Source organism: Ammodytes marinus, assembly GCF_949987685.1.
Source record: "Ammodytes marinus genome assembly, chromosome: 23".
Lineage (NCBI taxonomy): Eukaryota > Metazoa > Chordata > Actinopteri > Uranoscopiformes > Ammodytidae > Ammodytes > Ammodytes marinus.
Window position 1 is genome coordinate 11,886,657 of NC_137227.1, and position 20,890 is coordinate 11,907,546.

The window sequence follows — 20,890 nt, forward strand, 5'->3', positions numbered from 1 at the left end:
TTGGAAAGAGAAGTGGGGAGAGACATACAAATTAGGTGCCAAAAAAGACAAATGAAAGATGGAAATCAGAAGAATAATGGAGGAACAATGTGCAATGGAAGAAAAAAAGTTAACCTCTGTATGACTTAGTGGACAATTTTTTTTTTCTTTTTACGTGAGATTTCCTTAACAAGCCTCTAGGTGTTTATCTCAGCTGCACAATCTGTTTCTCTTAAATTAAACTTTGAATGTATATTTGAGTTCATTTTTCAATTATGCAAATAAATTAATAGATTTAAAAAAAAATTAAACAGATACATATTAAAAATTAAGACAATATGGGACAGCGAAGATGTGGGTAATGAGAGGTGTCATTCATGAGATCAAGGAGTGAGCAGAAAAGGGCAACCGCACAGAATCAAGATGAGATATTATAGACAGATACATTTTATAGTCAGGGAAATGGATAGAACCACTTACTGGGGCTACAGTCTATCCTGATACAATCTGGTGGGAGATAGAGCGAAATGGTGAGACCGAAAAGAATAGAAAAGGAGAAAGAAAGAGAGAAAAAAGAGAAAGGATAAAAGAGAGAAAAAAAACATTTTACATCCTTCAAAGTACATTCTGCAGACAACCAAGCATTGCTCTGGGGCCACCATCCGGGGACAGGCTCTGAGTCAGGATCACCCTTTTCCTCCATCAACCCCCATCATCCATCCCTTCTTCCACCCATTACCCCTCCCCAAAGCACAGCAGAAGGTCAGGCTTAGACAGTGGGCTCTATGCAGGAGTGCATGACACAATATAATGGTGACTCCTTCTTTTATCAAATGTAAGTGAACTGTTGTCGGCGTATGAATACATACTAAATTATTCACGTGATGACACACGGGACAGCATCAAAGTGCAAATTGTGTACTTGGAATCCTAAGGTTCAATCCGAATGGAGTGCAGTTTGCAACTACTGAACATGAAAGTTTAACGTACCATCTGGCAAAACCTTTATTCTTTAAAAATAAAAATGGTTTTCAATATTTTATGTTAAATGTGTTTTTCCTTTTGTAAATTACAATAGCACTCCATATAACATGCAATACTCCGCACATCATAAATAAATGACTGACTTTACTAAACAGGTCAAAATTAGCTGAGTAGTTTCAACTGTACAGAATGTTTACGTAGTCCAGAATTAGACAGTTTTATTTAACTTTAGGTGGTTTATTTCTTGACTACGATTTTGAATAAACACAGTAACGCTATTGGGCTTACATTATGTACAAACAACTTGCACCTTTGACTTTAGACCTTGTTTTGTTGCTAATTGATATACACTTGCCTTCTGCAGCACTTTGGACATGAGAAACCCAACAGTATAAATGACCAGAAAGGGTGATCTGCACATCCCAGCCACCTCACGCCTGGTGCACACTAACCGCTAGTAATACAATCTCACTATTTACTATGTGACAAAAACACAGCAAAAACTTTTGTCATTTTAATGGTAGATTGTTGGGTAAAAAGCTTTGTCCTTCAACCAGAATACTTAGGTCAAAGCAGAGTGTCAGGAAACATCCACTCTGGTTAAGTGACTGAGAAACTGAATCTGCTGCAACTTCCCCACTGACCTTTGACTGGAGGTCAGTCAAAGAGAGATTTCCATTACAGGGACCATTGCATTAATTATGACTGGCCGCATAATCCCATATCTCTTGACATGAATCCATTGTAACACTGCTCCATCTAGTGGCTATAGGCGGCGTGTGCATGTGGCAGTGTGGTTGGGATGTGGTCTCGAGCTGTCAACCGCGACAGAATAGTGGACACAAACAGCCAGGGACCAGCGTCACTCTGTAATACAGTTCCATTTATTTAATGGCCACAAGTGCTGGAAATCAGTAAATACAAATAAAGAGTGTGTACAGAGGTTCAATCTTTTTTTTTTAAATTTCAAAGTTGACCCAACCGGATGTGAATGTATTGTATTGATAATCAATAGAAATGTTTATGTCTGATGCTGTTTACCTATAATGTGCTAGCTGTCATCTGAAAGTGTTAGACAGATTTAGCACTATGAACAGGTTATCAGCGTAATCTATTCCTCTATACATAGAGCTAATTATAGCTTTTGCTGCTGATTAATTAGCCAGATTTTAATTATCTTAACAAGGATTAAAGCCTTAACAGATTTTGAGGATTCCATTGGGGATTGTGGGTTCAATTCATTTATATGCAAAAGAGCTGTGAAACCTGAGCCGAGCAGTAGTGTCAGCCCACTGTTTGACTTTTTCGAGGTGCCATTTAAGCCCTAGTGAAAACAGAGAATTCTGACTGGAATATAGAACTATTGAGGACGTTACCATTGTAGAATAGCCACGTGTGTGCTGTTGGCAAGGGCACATGTGTGGCTCTGTGTGTGCAACGTGTGTGTGCACTTTCGGATAACTACAGCTGTGAGCCGGTCTCTCTGACTGTTCGATCCGTGGGCCGCAGACATACAGGACATTGAAGGGATGAAAAGTTCCATCGTCTGAGTCTTGACCGGGTGGGGTGTTTATGAGTGACAGAAGAAAGAGGGAAGAGGAAGGAGAAAGAGGAAGAGAAATAGAAAGAGCAGAGTCGCCACCTTTGTTTATCCCACAGTCCCCAACTGTCTCTATGGTGGCTTTCACTCCCATATCCCAGGGTGCACCTGTGCCATGCTCCTCCTGGTTCACTGCTCTTCCTTCAAATGACCAGGAACAACTTAAAGGAATAGTTCAAACTGTTTTGCTTTTTGCCTCACTCTCTGGCTCAAGGAAAGGTGACAGAAAATGTTACCGTAACTGTGTGTGCATTGTTGATAAATGGATGGGCAAATGTTGCTCATCCAGGTTAGCTTAGCTCAAACACTGGTAGTTAAGGGGAGCATGTAGCCTACCTCTGCTGACAGTCAAAATATACACTTTACAACATCACTTAACACTCATGTGTGCTTGTTGTGACTTGTTTCTCTACCACATTATGTTGAGGTCTATCATTTTACACATTATCTCATTTTAGAATCAAATACATATTGGAAGGAAACCAGGAACTGCCCGTGAAGGCTCTGTAATCCGATACACCTGTGAAGTTAGTTTGAAGTTGGATACTCGACAGACGTTCATCAGCATCGCTTCTCATCACCAACTTCAAACTAACTTCAGTGTCATTATAGAAAAAATGCTACAGGAACGGTGTACGTCTCCATACTTTTAAGTATCTAGTTAAGAGCCGAATGCTCATCCCCCTCTCTTCTTAGAGCACTAACATTCATTGCAATGACATTTTAACATGTCAAAAGCTCTCACTTTATAGAGGGAAGGCCCTCCTATTAAACCACCCATCTTACACAACCTACTCTACAATTATGCTGACCTTCTCCCCACTGAGATTGCCTTTGATACTTTTTACACCTTACAGCCTTTAGTGTGTCCCTGAACACCACCACTAAAGACACAAATGGAGCCAACAAGCCCCTTACCTAACTAAAAATAAAAAAATATATGAATCAGAGCAGAACCATGAGGAGGAGCAGCACATGGGCGAAGCCACCTTGAAGCGTCTAGAGACAGGTTAGTGGGTTAAGGCTCAGAACGGGGCCATTGTGAGAGATGGAGCTTTTGAACAGTAGGTGGCATGAGGCTTACACAAGGGAGAAAAAGAAGGGCCATGGATGCAGATGTGGATGGGGTCAGAGAATATAGCCTACACGGTGGCCTCCCTGTGTTTAGGGATACATTTACATTTTATTCTTATTCGTATTTTCCTTAGCCAGTACTATCAGTTTGTGGAGGAGAAGCCTGTATTTGTACTTCAGTTTTCTCAAATGAATAACCTTTCAAACACTGTTGCCCTTGCTCAGTTAAAACAATGGGCATAAACTAGATTGTATGCTGCCAAATGTACCAAATACATCAAAGTGGCTACAAGGAACAGTCTTATTTTTCCTCTGATGATCATAAATTACATGTAACAGCAAATGAGACCATCAGTACAAATAACGCTATCTTTATATAGTTTCTTTAATGCCTTTGTCCGGCATAAGCTCACCCAGGGACAACAGCTGGCTTTGTAAAAACACTATCGCCTTTGTCCAAAGGAGCTGAATCACAAACTGAAAGTTCCTCATAGCCACTTAAAATAAGAAAGAGCTCTCTCCTACTAAAATAATCTGACGTAAACTGAGGGACAAATTGAGATGGCTTTTTCCAATCCAAAAAGATTTGACAATGGAAGAAATAATGAGAGCGTAACTCAGAATTTCAAACCAGTCTTCTAAGTTCAAGCAGTAGCCTTTAGAATGTTAAAAATACACCGCAAACATGAGGAGACAAGGGCGGATAAGGGAATGATTAGGAGTGATATCCACAAACGAATGGGTTTGGCCTACCGAGGTTCACGGTGAGCTTGATGCGGCCTCCGTCCAGCTCCAGTCGCAGTGTGTCGGCTGACTCTTTGGAGGTGGTGGCCATGAGCAGACCGTAGGCCCGCTGAGACATGAAGCGTAGAGCCACGTCCTCAGCCTCCGTGTGCATGGTAACAGGCACGATGATCTTTAGGTACATGCTGCCATCATAACTCAGCACTGTAGCCTCTGTATAAAGGGGGTGACAGAGGGGGACAGAAGGTTACACATTAGGAGAGGAAAGCTAAGCAAAGAGGTTAAGACAACATTGAAATTACTCAAATCTTATTGATGAAAATGGGAGTTGAATATCAGAAGGGACGATTTCCCAAACATTACAGACCTACATAAAACTAGGTTTAGAACAGAGGATTTAAAAAAATATATATTATTCTCATTATGTCAAGAAAAAACAATTGGCCATATGCATTGTTTCTGCAATGAATTGATGTGTGCCAACATTTTGTTAACACATATTGTTTCTTTATTTGCAGCAGGATTTTTTTTGCAGAATATGCCCAGAAAAGGGCTGTAGGAGGACCTATTACATTTTGATCAATGACAAATATTCCACCCAAAGCACAAGATATAAACATACATTTCAACTAGGGCTGTCAAATTAACGCGTTAATTTCGATTAATTAATCACAGAAAAATTAACGCGATTAAAAAAATTAACGCAGATTAATCGCACTTCTATATTGCCCTTTGACCCGGTGCAAAAGAGGTGAGACAATAGCGCAGCTGCACCTGTAGCTTGCTGACACGGCCCGCATGGGATTAAAGAGTAAAGAAAGAAGCAGGGGAAAGAGGCCGAGGGCTTTATGGATGTGTTATGGGCTGCTCCGGGCAAATAAGCATGAAGGTAGGAATACGTCTTTTGTTATTCTCCGCAGTGTCTGTGCATTATTGATTTAGTGGGTGCCTAATTAACAATGTAGGTTCAAAACAGTATCTCTCCATCTTCCTCCGTGTCTCTGTTTGCTAGCTGCGATCGTCTCCCACAAACGGACACCCGCCCCCTCTCACTCTTCCTAGCTGGCATATGCCTGTCTTTTTTCCTCCTTTGTGTGTGTGTGTGTGTGTGTGCGTGTGTGTGTGTGTGTGTGTGTGTGTGTGTGTCTCAATATTGTTGGCTATGAGTAGGACGGTGAATGAGTCGGCATAGGCTATGCACACCGCACCTGTGGCAGTGCAGCACTGTCTGTTGTGTGGAAGATAGACAGTCGTCATTTAGCAAGAAGCAGAAGTTACGAGAGACGGGGGAGAGAGAGAGAGAGAGAGTAGCCTATACAGTTGTTTATAAACAGGCATACAAGTGTCATATAAGTATGCGATTAATTTAGATTAATTAATCACAGAGCCTGTAATTAATTACATACATTTTTTTAATCGCTTGACAGCCCTAATTTCAACACATTAAATGAAAAAACACAATACATATTAATACTGAATCCATTATCAGATTGCACACAAGCTAAGAAAAATGTCAGCCACCAAAGTGCAGCTGGATTCTGGGACATCCTTATTCAGACCAGTCACAACCATGGTTACTCTCCTGTAGAATCATCCATGCCGCAAATGGACTGCTGTGTCGAGTGACAGTTCCCTGAGCACTGCTGTTATTTTGCAGTGTGGGTGAATATGTGTCAGCAAAAGGCAAACACCAGTCACTGCCACAGGCTTACTCCATGTCGGGGTTTAAGGGCGTACAAATAACAGTGTCAAAAGATGCGAGAAAAAAAATACATTGTCATGGGTGAGCAGACGCTGTAATATTTGAAAACAAAAAGTATGCAACATACATTTGCATACGCCTCACTAACACACCTGGCCTTCTTCTTGACAAATAGCCCACTGTGATATATATTCTCAGTACAGCATTATTTTTGTCAATGCATGAAAACAATCCTTTGGCACTAAAAATATCAATTACCATCCTAACAAGAAGCTAAGTGCCTTTAAAGCTATGCGGCTTGAAGGGATGATGCAATATCCTCTTAGTTTTTCCTCTAGTCGATATCATGGATTTCCTTCACTCTTTGTTAATCTATGCACTCAGTCTATTGACACCGAAAAAATATGTGTGGGTGGTTATTAGAAAAACTGCCCTGTGTGCCACATTCCTGCAGTGGAGCAAACCTCCACTGGGTGGCAGAAGAGCATCACTAAAACCCACACACCTGTCATCTGAGAAGCCAAAGAAGAAAGAAAAAAAAATCGGTTAAAAATAAATCATCCTTCAAAATAGAGACTTTTCATCCTCTACCTCCACTGTCCTGATTTGAATCCAATCCTCTACTTCCATCATTACCCTCGTTGTCCCTCAGAAATCCCCTCACACGGTCACGGCTCACACACCCCCACGGACATGCACAGACAAACTGTGAAGGGAGGCGTTTCGTAAGCTAATTGGAATGAATCAGATGTCTGCGGTGCTATTTGACTAGCTCACCTCCCGACACTGTCTGTCCCCACTCGGGATTGCGTGACTGGCACAGATGGCGACAGTAAGCCTGGCTGCTCTGCCACACTGCTGCCGGGGCCTACCCAGCCAGCAGGCCCCTCTATTGCAAACCCAGCCCCGGGCACCGTGAGGTTCACACTTAGCTCGCTGTGCAAGCTTTTACTCCTACTTTTACAGCAGCTGGGACTTGTCACATACCAAAGGCAGGGAGTTGTCAAATGTGTCAAAATGCCCTTCTTCATCCAATGCTCACAGACCTGTTTGTTTTGCTCTGCTTCAGTGGATGTGTACAACGTTAAAGATTTAGCAAACTTTTCACACACACACACACACACACACACACACACACACACACACACACACACACACACACACACACACACACACACACACACACACACACACACACACACACACACACACACACAGAGTTCTGTTTCGCTTCGTTGTAAGAAAGGTTATGGTGTCAAATTGTACCACAGAATGTTGTACTATTGCAAAGTGCAGGCACATCTAAAATAATTGAATATCAATGAAAAGTCCATTGTATTCCGTGATTTGATTAATTCAAAACTTTCATATATTCTAGATTCATTAAATATTAAGTGTTCTTTTCATACTTTTCAGATGGTTAACATTGCTGTGTTATACATCATTTTTATGTTATATTCATGTACTTTGAGATACAGTTTTTTTTATTCCATGAGCTGTAAGCTTTTATCATCAACATTAAAACAAAAGAAAATAACTGACTCATTTAACTTTGTGTAATAAATACAGAATATATGGAAGTTTCACTTATTGAATGCACCTTTCCATGATATTAAATTTTTTTTTGTGATGGACCCGCAGATGAATAGTTTTTTCAGAAGACACAACACATCTTTGGAGAACAAGAAGTCAGATCAAGTCTTCATTCATACAATCTTGATCCATTCGCCCCAATATGAAGACATTTCCCAATTCAAACATCACTCTGCATACCTATCTCACAGTTGGTGCCCAGGTATCCGGTGCCGGTGCAGTCGCATATGTAGCGGTTCCAGCCCTCTTTGCACAGCCCTCCGTTGCCACAGGGGGCGCTGCTGCACCTCTTCTGCTGCTCGCGGGTGCAAAAGCTGCTGACACCCAGCGCGCTCTGGATCTCGGCCAGGCGGCGCACGTCGCGGCTCTTCCCGTCGATGAAGAGGTCTCGCACGCAGCCCACATAGCCGTAGTTCAGCAGAGCAGTCCAGACCTCGGGCGGCATGATGAGTTCAGTCTTGGACTCTGGCAGCCCACCCAGGTACATGTCACTGTCGAGGTCCAGGATCTCACTGCCTTCTGGGGAGCTGAACGGCATGCTGCGGCTGTTGACCGATATGGATCCTTAAAAAAAAAAAACACACAAGACAAGGATGCATGTTGAATGTTGCTAGGAGGAACTTTGACATGTTTCTGAAACAGTCTATTTTTTCCTCTGATGATCATGAATGACATGCAAAAGCAAATGAGACCATCAGTGCAAAAACAACAGCTGGCGTCTTAAAACACTACCGCTTTTTGTTCAAAGGGGCCTCTAGAATTAACACAAACTGAAAGTTCCTCGGAGCACCTTTAATTGTGTATTAACACTTGATTTTTTTCAGCACATACACAGTACGGACAGGTAGCGGATCGTGAGGAGATATTCCCATATTTTGACAACAAACATTATCCAGAATTACTGAGTGCACCTTTAAGATGAGTGCGTAGGTGAGTGGTATGGACAGTACGTGGATGGATAATATAAGTACACAAAAGACGGGGAAATACAAGAGACAGGGATAACAGATGACAATAATGTGTGTGTGTGTGTGTGTGTGTGTGTGTGTGTGTGTGTGTGTGTGTGTGTGTGTGTGTGTGTTTAATGTGTCTGTAATATGCTAAATGGAGGAGAAGGGAAGCAGAATGCATCAGGGAGTGGGTGAAACAAAAGGCCCTCTCTCTTCCTGTGATTAACGACTCCGTCTTAATTTTCTATTAAAAGCCAATTACAGCAGGAGCAGCAGTGAGATCACATGCATGCGTGCTCACACACACTAACACGCATGCACACACACACGCAAAACCCATTCACACCTTTCCTCATTATAAGACACCATTAGGGGAGATATAATGTCCAAGGTGCTTGCCCGCCTACAGATCATTCATCAGACACCACACGCTCAAGCAAACAGATGCTGCTGCATGGGCCCAAATGCAGGTGGATATATTGGTACACAATAACGGGTATGATGATATATTTAAAATTACACATATCACAAAAAGTATGTATTTTAGTATGTGTAACCATTTCTTAGCTTATATTTTGGATGTGCATGGTCAGAAAGATGCTTTTAGACTGTCAAAGTTAGCTCTCTAGCCTTTTGAATAGCACTGCAAAGCTGCAAAAAAATATCAAATGCATTTTATGCACAATCAAATGCATTCAGTAATTCAGTAGTGTATATACAAGGAAAATACACAAAATGATATAATTGCTGACACTTCACACAATTGTACTACTACCACTAGAATACAAGATGACAGTTTATTGATGCTGTATATATCAACTGTGTTGATATAAGTCACTAAATCCTACATGATCTTATTATGTTCTGATTAGCTGCAACTTTGCGAAGATGTTGAATGTGTTGAATAAGAACATCTAATTGACACAAATTCGCTCATGACGTGGGGGTGTGTATAATTCATTTGAATAATGAACCACACAACAACATGCAATTTAGACTTTTCACAAGCACAGTCAGTCACATTCTAGATCAGTCGTCTATCATAGCCCACTCTCACCTTTCCTGCCTTCCCTCTGGAAATCCACGTGGCACCATTCCCCGTCGTTGACCTTCTTGTTGCTGGCCTTGAGCTTGGTTTTCCCCGAGCCCATATCAATCAGCAGGTACAAATAGCCGTCCAGCAGCTCCATGGCAAAGTAATCGGTCTTCAGCTCCCTGCCGGGCTTCTGCTCTTTAGGGCCCTGGGGGCGGCCGTGGCTGAACAGCAGGAGGCCGCTGGGCTCCGTGGTGCGGAAGTCAAAGGAGATGGAGCCCGTCTTCTTGGTGTTCCACTTGGGCAGAGAGATGAAGGACTCGGGGGTCTCGAAGGTGACCGGGTCCAGGGCCGCCACGTCCTCGCAGCGGAACACCAGGTCTCCGTTCAGGGTGATCTTAGGGTCCCGCTCGATGGCCAGCCGCGACAGCTCCAGCTTAAAGTCATTGTTCTTGTACACCACCTGTAGAGAGCGGAGAGGAGGGCAATGGTTAAAGGAATAGTTCAACACTTTCGACACCGCTGGGAAGTTGATTTGAAGTTGGAGACAAAACAACATAGCTGATGATCGTCTGTCCAACATCCAACTTCAAACTAACTTCACTGCGGTGTCAGATTAAGAGAGCCATCATGGGCTGTTCCAGGTTTCCTTCGAGTTTGGATTTGATTCTAAAATTACATAAAGTGTAGTGGTGTTGCAAATTATTTATTTTGACTACCAACGCCCTCCTTGACTACCAGTGTTTGAGCTAAACTAACCTTGATGAGCTACCTATGACCATGTTTTCATAAAAAATGCATGCAGAGTGATGGTTAAAGTCGCTTTTTCTTGAGCTGGAGAGTGAGGCAAAAAGCTAGGCATCTAAATGTTGAACTATTCCTTTAAAATTATGTATGAGATAGATTGGGCCATCTAGAATTGGATTATTATATTAAAATTAACTGAAAAACAAAAGACAGCTGCGACGGAGAAGAACGTTCCGTCCATAAACCTGAGAGCCTGCAGATGCATCCTAATCACCCAAATTAATTTTCAGAGTGGCTGCTGGGAAATCTTGTCAGTGCGGGGAAATGATGAATCAAAACATGGATGAAATACATGACTTCTTGAACAGCCGTGTAAAAACCGACACTGACACACAACATGCTACAGAGGCATATTGTTATTGATATGTTCCATCTCCATCCCACAATCTCTCTAACAAGAAATGTAGTTCAGTTGAGCGTTCAGTTTACTGATCTCCATAATTGGGTAAAGAATTCATTTTAAAAAAGTACATAATTCAAACACTGAGTAACCACGTGCGACCACTGAGCAAGATTCCATTGACTTCAGTGATGTCTGTGATTGCTGGAGTTGTGTGTGGGTGTATAATATGTTCAGTGCATCAGGCTTTTCATCACAGATGTATAAACCCCCTTTAGTCTTGGCCAAATCCATAAAGCATACAAATGTGTTGTGGTACAATAACTGTATTCTCTGAAATGTCACTATATACACAATAAAAGGGGTAAAAATGAAAAAGGCTCCAGGGGATATCCAGACACAGAGAGAAGTGAATGTTGCCTGCAGCCTTAATGCAAATGCCTCAGACAGCCTTTGATCAAATACGGCTCTATTGTTTCAGCTCAAAGTGTGTGTCAAAGCCCTCACCGTGTGCATTCATAATGGATTAAGTGCTAAAGGCAAAGTAAATTATCCTTGTCTTTCATACTTTTAGTTTTACTCTTATTTGTTGAACACTTGGTAGACTCTGTTTTGAGAGGCTGTCCTCAAGGCAATAGTGTGAATCAGCTGAGGTTTCTGTGCATGTTTGTGTGTGTGTGTGTGTGTGTGTGTGTGTGTGTGTGTGTGTGTTTTTTTGTGTCTGTGTTTGTGTGTGTGTTGTCTCTCTCTGGAAGAAGCAAGCTTTACGCTCCCTCACACACCCACACATACTCACTGACAGGTAACAAAGAAGAAAAAAACAGCCTTCTCTACATTTCTATCTTTGTTTTTTATATTGCTGTCATGGCCAGACAGTTAAGGAGATGTTCTTGTAATGGTAAAGTCACAGGCAGAAATGTTCTGTTTAATTGTCACAATGTTAAGACATAGCAAACGTACATGCTCATTTTGTTTTGGGGCATAACACTCTTCCTTTGACAAAAGACAGCTATTTAAGTTGTTTTCCATGTTTTCCATGCCTTTTAATTACAAGCTGTTAATTTATATTACTACACTCTACATTCTAATTTTTTACTACCGTACTTTTCGGCCTACAAGCCGCGACTTTTTCCCCGTTTTTCGACCCTGTTATTACACAGCACAGTATATATTCTGTAGCTACTGGGGATGGGCGTTAGTAATCGAGTACTCGAGTACTCCTCGTTTCAAATGATCTCGATTGGTGGATGAGTAAAATCGTTTTTTGTTTTTTTTAGTGTTTGTAGCCTTTAGGCCGGCCGGCGGGCCGCCCCTATTTTACAAATGTTATATACGTGTACAAAACGGCACAAAACGGATATAAAGTTTAACAAAATTAAATATTTTGATCCAAGTTAAATAAACTAAGCGGTGTTTGTGTCAAACAGAAACCGCAAATAACTGCCACCTCCGGGCAGCGCAGCCAGTGTGTGGTCTCCACAGCACCGCAGAGCTGAATGCGGTGTTGGAAAACTTGGAAAATCACGTAAAGAAGCCAGGCTGACTTCGGGCACATTCGAGCAAACGACATTTAAGAAGCCTTTATTATGGAATATAGGATTGAGATTCAAAAGCCGACGGTGTAACGTTCCGTTAACGAGGAATTAGTCGCGGTAATTAGTCACGGACAGGAGTGAGGTTGGATACTAGCCTACTACTTCTACTGCTTTGGTGAGTTATTTAGCCTATCTATGTGTTTAAATTGTAGGACAATAATTTTATTGTATTTGCTGCCCTTCTTATTTTAAATGTCTATTTTGAATGTTAGCCAACTACAGCCCATGCTTTTTTTCTCTCTCTTTTTTCTCTCTCCACCGTAGACCTACTCGATAGGTTTAAATTGTGGCCCGCTTATTTAATTACTTTCAGTTAGGAAAATGTGTTTTAAACTTGTGGAAAATAAATCCTTAAAGAGGACCTATTACACTACTTTTCTGGTCTTAATTTCTTGTTTTACACTGCTATAGAGCAACCTGACACGAATCACATCACAAAAAACTATGTAGATTTTCGGGAAGCACTTTCTCTTATTTTGGCGATCCAGCACATCCTGTCAACACTTGAGTGTGTGTGCTTCGGCAATCTCCGCTCTCTCCGCCTGTGCATCGGCCATCTCCGCTACCCTCCCCCCCCCCCCCCTCCTGCAAACCCCACTCCGTTGTGATTGGTTACCTTCCTTCCGGAACACTTTCAGTGGCGGGAAGCGCGAGCATGGACCTATAAGGGCGCGAGGCAGACGCGAACAGGGAAGTGACAGCATTACCATACATGGAAACATCAACGTGGTCACGTCACAAATTTTTATGCGACGTCACAAATTATGAAAGGGTAGACCGCTTTGAAGACGTGACTTCTCGACTGGCTAGAATAGTGTTTAGTGCTCTGCACAGACACCCCAGACGTTCAGCAGGGAATACGTCGAAATGCATGTAAGTCATTATTTGATAATTTAGTATGGTTAAGCATGACTATGAATCATCATAACAACGTTTATAGGTCATAAAAGTCAAAAAGCATCATAGGTCCTCTTTAATATCATATGGCAACTGTGACTGTTTGACATAAGCATTGAGCGCTTTATTGCAGTCAACCGTTGTTCTGTAGACAGATGCGTTGCGTCCTAAAAATAGAAAAAAGTTTGACGAGGAATCGATTGATCCTCGAGGAATGCAAGCGATCACACGAGTAGCGAAAACACTCGTGCCCATTCCTAATAGCTACTATTGCACAAAATGGTAACACTTACGTACGTTAAGCAAATATGCAACTTGTTTGTTGAAATGTGGGAGCTTCCTCAAGCAGCCATCTCTTTCCCGACAATCCCCTCTGTGCACAAACTCTTACATACGGTAATTAAACATTATAACACCTGCGGCTTATTGTCCAGTGCGGCATATAGTACGGAAAGTACGGTACATTAAATATTCGTAAAATAAGTCGCCAAATCGTTTTTGTCAAAATAAAATGTTAAGAGTAAAATTAGGGACATCTTAGCACTGGATCCACCGATAGAATACATATTATTTCCCCCATCTTGATTCTTAAATAATACATATCTAGTTTGTAATTACCAGAAAACTTAGTAGAAAAAAAATGCTATTTCAGTCACCATTTGCCTTTGTTTGCATTGGCATCTTTCTATTTTTGCAGCACTGAAATTGAGCTGTCTTGAGGGATGCCGTTCACTGTACTTTTTGACTATCTAATTTCACCAGACTGCTGCCGTCATCCCTCATTGTCTTTCGCAGTATCTCTTTCAAATGTCCTCCAATTTACTTATTTTTCCACTTGTGTTCTCTATTTCTCTCTTTTTCTCACTCTCTCTACATCCCCTCTGTCAACACCACGCACCTACGCACAAGCACAAAATATACTATAAGAACACAGCTATGCATGGTTATTCTTAAACACAAGTCCCTTTTTGTTATCTCCTGTATTGGCCACACTGCCACATGTACTGTACACCTCATAATGTCGTCATTATAGGAGATTAGTCCTGCTAATTAAGCCATGATAACACTACAAAAACTGGCAGCTAATAAGGCGTGAGCTCCTTTGGCTTAAGGTGTTAGGAAAAAAGAGAGGGGAAGGAGAAAGAGAAAAGGGCAGTGGGAGGAGAGAATGCATTACCAGGTATTTATTTCTGGTTAATCCAAAACAGCATGGTATTCTGCTCTTTGCAAAGGATCATGCAGCACAAGGGGAAAGATGAGTCAGGAGATGCTGCACCACAGGATTGTTATACAAGTTAACATTTCAAATGAGGTATCATTGCCTGATTTTGAATACTAACTCAAATATAAGCTAGTGTTGGATGACTGAAATATTGTTTTTCTTGCAGTGTCTTGCTTGTTCGCAATCAATAGAATCTCTAACATATCAAACAAGATTAATCTGTTTTCCCCTGCAAATGTTTGGTGTAATGTCAATTCCGACAACATCAGTACACACTTTATTCCAAATATTCAGCGTAGCAATGGTCAAACTGACAACAAATGTAGTGCATGTTCCAGAGAATATGATCCTCAATGATATAGGTTAGGTCACAATGTTGCTTTGTTGAATACTTGAAACAATGACATAACTGCACTGAATACGGCCAGCTTCCCGTAATGAAGACCAGCAGCCACGCGGTTTACTTACATATCAACACCAAACAATGCATTTCTTTGCGATATGGTCTTCTGATCGTTATGTGCTCCAGCTGGTAAATTAGGCAGAAATGGGATCTCGCAAGCAACAAAAAGGCAGATGAATATGACAGCTTTGAATATGTAAGTGACGTGAAGACTTGAATGTCAGAGGGATTTTTTTGTAATCTATCATGTCACCAATCAGAGCAAAAAGCAGGCAGGCAGCCAGCAAAGGCTTGCTGTAAATTGGCTATTAATAGCATGATCTTCTGTAGGATAAATAAGTTCTCCAAAAGTTCAGAATGCATGTGGAACATGGCAAACAAAGTTGTACAATTCTGGGAACCTTTAATCCTTTTTTCAATTGCCACCTCTGGTGTAAATTCAAGAGCTGTGTGTTTAGTTTGATCCAGGCTGCTGTCATTGTTATCTAAGTATGTGTGCCCTCATCTTGCTCTTGATTTAGTGTGTTTATTCAACACGGGCAAGCCATGGAAATCCTGTGAAAGCCAGTTATTAACGGTGCCGTCAGAGATTCTGGAGAATGCTTGTCGTCAAAATATTTTTTTTGTCAAAATCAGTGAATATTTCCTAACGATCCGCTACCTGTCCATAGTGGACTGGTATGTTAACGAAGCTAGCAATATATCCATTTACAAAGCCTTTAGTCTGTGTATTTACACTGGATCATATTTTCAGAGAAAACACAGTACAGAGATGTAAGGGATCATGAGGAGATAGTCTCTGATTTTGACAAAATGGTGTGAAAAGCTACCTTTTTATTCACCTATGTCTCCCACTGTATTTAGAAAATACAGATACAACAGATGAGGAGTATAGCACTAGGGCAACAACAGCCACATTCAAAAAAAGATGGGACAATACAAATGAGGGGTATTTAGACAGAAGGAAGGCAGGAGAAGATGGCGGTGAATGAGAGGCAGCTGAGGGTGACATAGCGACAGATTGAAGCATGGGGAGACCAAAGTGTGTAAGGCATACAAGGCCCACTCCAAAAGGTGTATTAAATACTCTGTGCCATTGTAAAAGGCAAAGGACACAGATGATCTGCGCTCAGTCAGGGGCAGGCTATGTATAAATGCTTGTGCTGACTAGGCATAACCACATGCCTTTCTTTCCTAGCTTCAAACCCCTCGAAGCTGTCTAGCTCTATACAGGCATTTTTCTAACATGTCCTCTACAGTCCTGGGAGGACAGGTCTTGACAGCTTATCTAACAAGGCAAAAAAAGCCTGTTGCAGGGAAGCTAGCTGGCTTTGTCCATCGATAAAAAGTGCGCTGTCAAAGGTTTTAAAAACTTTGAAATCTTGAGCTGAGTTAATAATGTCTAGCAACGGAGTATTTGTCCCCTCGTTTTATTTGATGATCACTACTGACATTGGGAGGCAGAGCTGCAGGGTGTTTTTTTAGTTGGATTAACTCCGGTGATCTTTTTAAAATCAGAATGTATGTGGCCTCGATGTGGACTGTGAATTGTGTTCTCACTGTTCCAACTGTACAGTTGTACGCAAAGCCCAAGCCTTCCTCAGGGGTAACTTCATTGACTGGTTTTGTCATTGAGAAACTGCACATCCAAAATCCTGTAGGTAAGCAGTATAAAAACTCATATTTTTTTCTTCCTCATGTAGATGGGGTTGTTATGTTTGACAAGCACCAATAACATATGGTATCAGACTACTTTTGCAGACATATTGGAATGGAATAGATGTATAGTTATTCAGCGGGACTGTGCTTTAAAGCTAATAGTGCGCAACGTTATCATATAAATTGATGACAGTTACAATCAAGCCATCGCCCAAACTAGTTGACACAAAGCTAAGCCTATCAGCTCTAAAAAAACTCTGTATTTTTTAGTATGACAGCATCACTGAAGGCTTACCTCATGCAGATGTACCGACAGTGTTGTTGTAATTACTAAAAAATCCTCAGGGGGGCAAATAAATGGTGCACTATAGCTTCAAGATAGTTATTACATTTGTTATATATTTATCACGTCTAGTTACAGTCTATATTTAACTGATTGTTGTTGCCTTGGTGAGGGAAGCACAATTGGGAAAGGCAAAGGTCACACTTTTCAGCAGCAGCTTTCTATCTGCAATGTCTCAAAGGGGGTGTGAGTGGGAGATTGTTATCTCGTAAAAGAAAAGGTGAGACTGAGCTGGAGACGAGGTGAGGAAGCTGCAGACCAAAAGATAGAGCCCCAAGTTAGGAGGGAAGGGATGGAAAGAGATCGAAAGAAAGAGCAAGGGCAAGGAGGAGGGCTAGAGCATTCATCCCGCGCATTGGAATCAGTCGAAGAAATCAATTTTTAATTTGGCCCGTCAGGGTGGCAAAGCTGGCGTACCAACAGAGCTACCATGGACTTAATTACACAAAAACTGCCCCTCAAGAAAAAGGGATGATGAGAGGAGGAGAGAGGTGGCGAAGGAGTGAAGAGAGAGGCGGGAAGAGTGAGGAGTAAGAAAGATGGAGAGATAACTAGAGAGAGAGAGAGAGAGAGAGAGAGAGATTGACACAGAGGGAGTAGTGTGAAATGGGCGATAGCAAGGTCACTGTCTAGGAGAGAGAGATGGGGAGAGGGGGGTAGTGGTGGAGAAACAGATGGTGACACGCAGCAGAGAGAAATCCGTGGAAACAAGACTGGGGGGCTGAGGAGCAGAGATATCGATTTAACACCCCACCGCTCTGACTGGAAGCATAGAAAAACACACACACAAAAACATAGAATATGATCATAACATGTGGCTGACTTTGAACATACATAAAGATGCACACGTGCATGCACACACACACCTACATTGCCAAAAGTGGACTATCGGTCTACATTGACCAAGTGTGGACCACTATGTATTACCTTTAACACCCCACTGCTCTCACTGTAAGCATATACAACACACACACACACACACACACACACACACACACACACACACACACACACACACACACACACACACACACACACACACACACACACACACACACACACACACACACACACACACACACACACACACACACACACAAACAAACAAACAAAAACACACAGTGTATGATTGTGGCATGTGGCTGACTTTGAACATGCGTATCAACAAACGCACATATGAATGCCCACACACACACGCACACACTTAAAAATAACTTCATAGGGCTTCGGTGCCTCTTTCGTGCATATTTTACTCTTCTTGTGCTGTGCTCTTCCTTTGGATTTCTGCTCCCTGGAGGGTTATACTGGCCGAGCATATCAAAGGCGTTTTGACCACGGTGGCGGCATGAAAGCCTCGCCCGGGTCCATAACAGCACACTGATAATCCCAAGCTGTGCTGCTGAACAAGCACAGGATGAAACACACCGCTGTCTTGCCCCCCAACCCACTTTACTTTCTTCTTTATGTTCAGCCGCTACTATACAACTACTACTCTACCTGGCGCTCTCAGTTACTCTCACAGTGTCTTTCTCTGTAGTTACCTTTCTGGCTCAGTTCAGCTGATGTAGTCATTAGAGATTGACAACAGCTAAAATGTTAAACTCAAACAGACTCACCTTTAATGTATAGCTGACAAATGATTAGTTTTCAACACACTAGGACAAAAACAACTAGTAGGCTCTAGCTTTCTAGTAATCTAAAAACGGGTCAAGCACTATATCTTTCTGACCTGTAAACAACCCTTCAAAAAGTTAATAACTAGAGTTTAAGTAACACATACAATGGTGGTTGATCGACATGGGGAAATTGAACATCAGCTACCACAACAGGACTTCATTTGCTTCGCCGAATGCACCTGGTATTTTCCTAAACATAGAGTCAAGAGAAAATCTTACAATAACATTTTCCATCTACCATGGGCCCATAGACATTAGGAGAAAGCACCTCACACTGTCAGCAAACCATTTTCCTTGATTTTTCTGATTCAATACTTGACATGTTGAGACCTGTTTTGCAGTGCTGCTGACCCAAGCCCAATCTACTAAATGAAAAATGCATTCCACGCAGTGAAGGTCAAACACCATGTCTCCCCTGGATATTGTGTGGACCATATTATATTTTCTCTGAACCACACACTTCCCCACTTTTCATTCATGTTCGTACTGCTACCTTTATCTTGCGATTCAGCAATTCTGAAGAAAGCTTGTTGTCAAAATCACTTTGTCAAAATAGGTGAATATCTCCTCCCGTCCGCTAACTGTCTGTACTGTGTGTGAGCTGAAAAAAAAATATGGTGTTAATACACAGCCTAGGCTCTGTAAAGGTTTGTTGCTAGTTACAATGGGCCTCCTTTGTTTACTTACCAGTTTACAGATCCTAGGCTGTGTATCAAACTTGTCTAATGGATCGTTAGGAGATAACTCTGATTTTGACAAAAAGGGATTTTAACAACCAGCATTATCTAGAATCGCTGCTTTCACCTTTAATGTATAGCTGACAAATGATTAGTTTTCAATAATATATGTAATACACTTTAAATTCAATCCTTCACTTCTGACTGTTCCTTCCTAATTTCTCTGTACACCATCTACTCAAAATTAGCTTTGTATTGGGCGATGACTCTAGATTTATCCAACAGTGTTAAACGCGCTGCTGTCCAAACATCTGCTCCGACTTGCCCATTTACAACACCTCGTTCGTATTTCTTCTTCACTTTCTCACCTCTATGTGTTGCTGTTAGCTCTCACCATTGTCTTGTCTTCTCACCGTTCACCCCCCCCCCCCTCCCCTCCCTTGTGCTCCGTCTGTACGTTGACTGTAAATTCAGCCCTCGACTTGATGAGAGAAGGGGATGGTTAAACGCCTTGGGAGGTTTAAAACCCACTGGGGATCCTCTCCGATAGCAACCCAAATAATGAAAATGTAATTCTGCAGGCATAATTAAGTTAGAGATAGGGCGATTACTGTGTGATCCATTAAAAGTGATGGCAAAAGTAATTACTTATTCAATCAGCGCGCTTTTATGAGGAAATGCGACGGCACCATGTTGTGTCGCCTCTATACAAGTCATTACATTTACAAGGGCATAATACGTTAAGCTGTGATTGGTCCACTTGACAGCTTGTTAAGCCATGAATTAAAGCCCTAGTGAAAATAAATTCTCTTTTTTACCGAAATTGAAGAAATAAAGTTTTTACAAGGCAACTGTCCTACATTTTCGTCCATGATTATGTGCAGCTGTGTATTAGTATGTGTATAGCATGCTTGAATGGTCATAAATGGGTTTGTTTTATGTGTGCAATGCCTGTCGATCTGTTATGTCTGCAGTGTGGTAAGCAAAAGGGGGAGGTATCCCAAAGGAAGTAACAGCTTGACAGAGATTCAGGATATTGTGTGTCTGTCACCTCCTACTCTCAAACAATGGGATTTAAATCAGTACACAGACTGACAATTCTCCAGTGAGTTTGTCAACACAAATGTGTTTTATTTTCCAGTAGCCTAGGTGTGAGGATGACAACCACAGTCAAACATGTTTTTGGCCCTGCCCCCACCTTGCCATGAGGCAAAACAACTGAGCATAACATTTTGAACTAAATCGCACACAGTGGGGCTTTTGCGGTCAAAATCGTTCACTCAGCAGGTAACTGCTATCCACTAACATAAGGGAGGGAGATACCAGTACAAAGAGTGCGTTCACGGTTTCATGTCTGGTCAGCCACAAACATACTGTCTGCTATATGTTCACAAACCACAACATCACACATAGTCACACTCACATCTTTGAGGCAGCCCATGAAGTTGTTGCTGACTGGTGATCCTGGCAGGTCGGCGGTGTTGGGGCTCCCTCCAATGTAGAAGAAGTCGTCAGACCCCAACATGGTATAGTCCTCCTGGGTGTAACCAGTGGTGGTCAATATACCATCCACTGAGATGGTCACCTGGTATAGGCATAGGCCACAAAGAGA

The 20,890-nt window shown here is 41.8% G+C and overlaps 1 protein-coding gene across 1 annotated transcript in view; it reads right to left on the minus strand.

Moving 5' to 3' along the window:
* The window catches only part of nrxn2b (neurexin 2b), a 580,176-nt gene that overhangs the window by 334,090 nt on the left and 225,196 nt on the right, over positions 1-20,890 (minus strand). Inside the window, exons 6-10 of the mRNA XM_080051970.1 lie at positions 20,702-20,863; positions 9,684-10,122; positions 7,857-8,240; positions 4,391-4,594; positions 460-486 (exon numbers count right to left, since the gene is read on the minus strand). Coding sequence (XP_079908096.1) covers positions 460-486; positions 4,391-4,594; positions 7,857-8,240; positions 9,684-10,122; positions 20,702-20,863 — 1,216 coding nt within the window. The remainder of the gene's footprint in view (positions 1-459; positions 487-4,390; positions 4,595-7,856; positions 8,241-9,683; positions 10,123-20,701; positions 20,864-20,890) is intronic.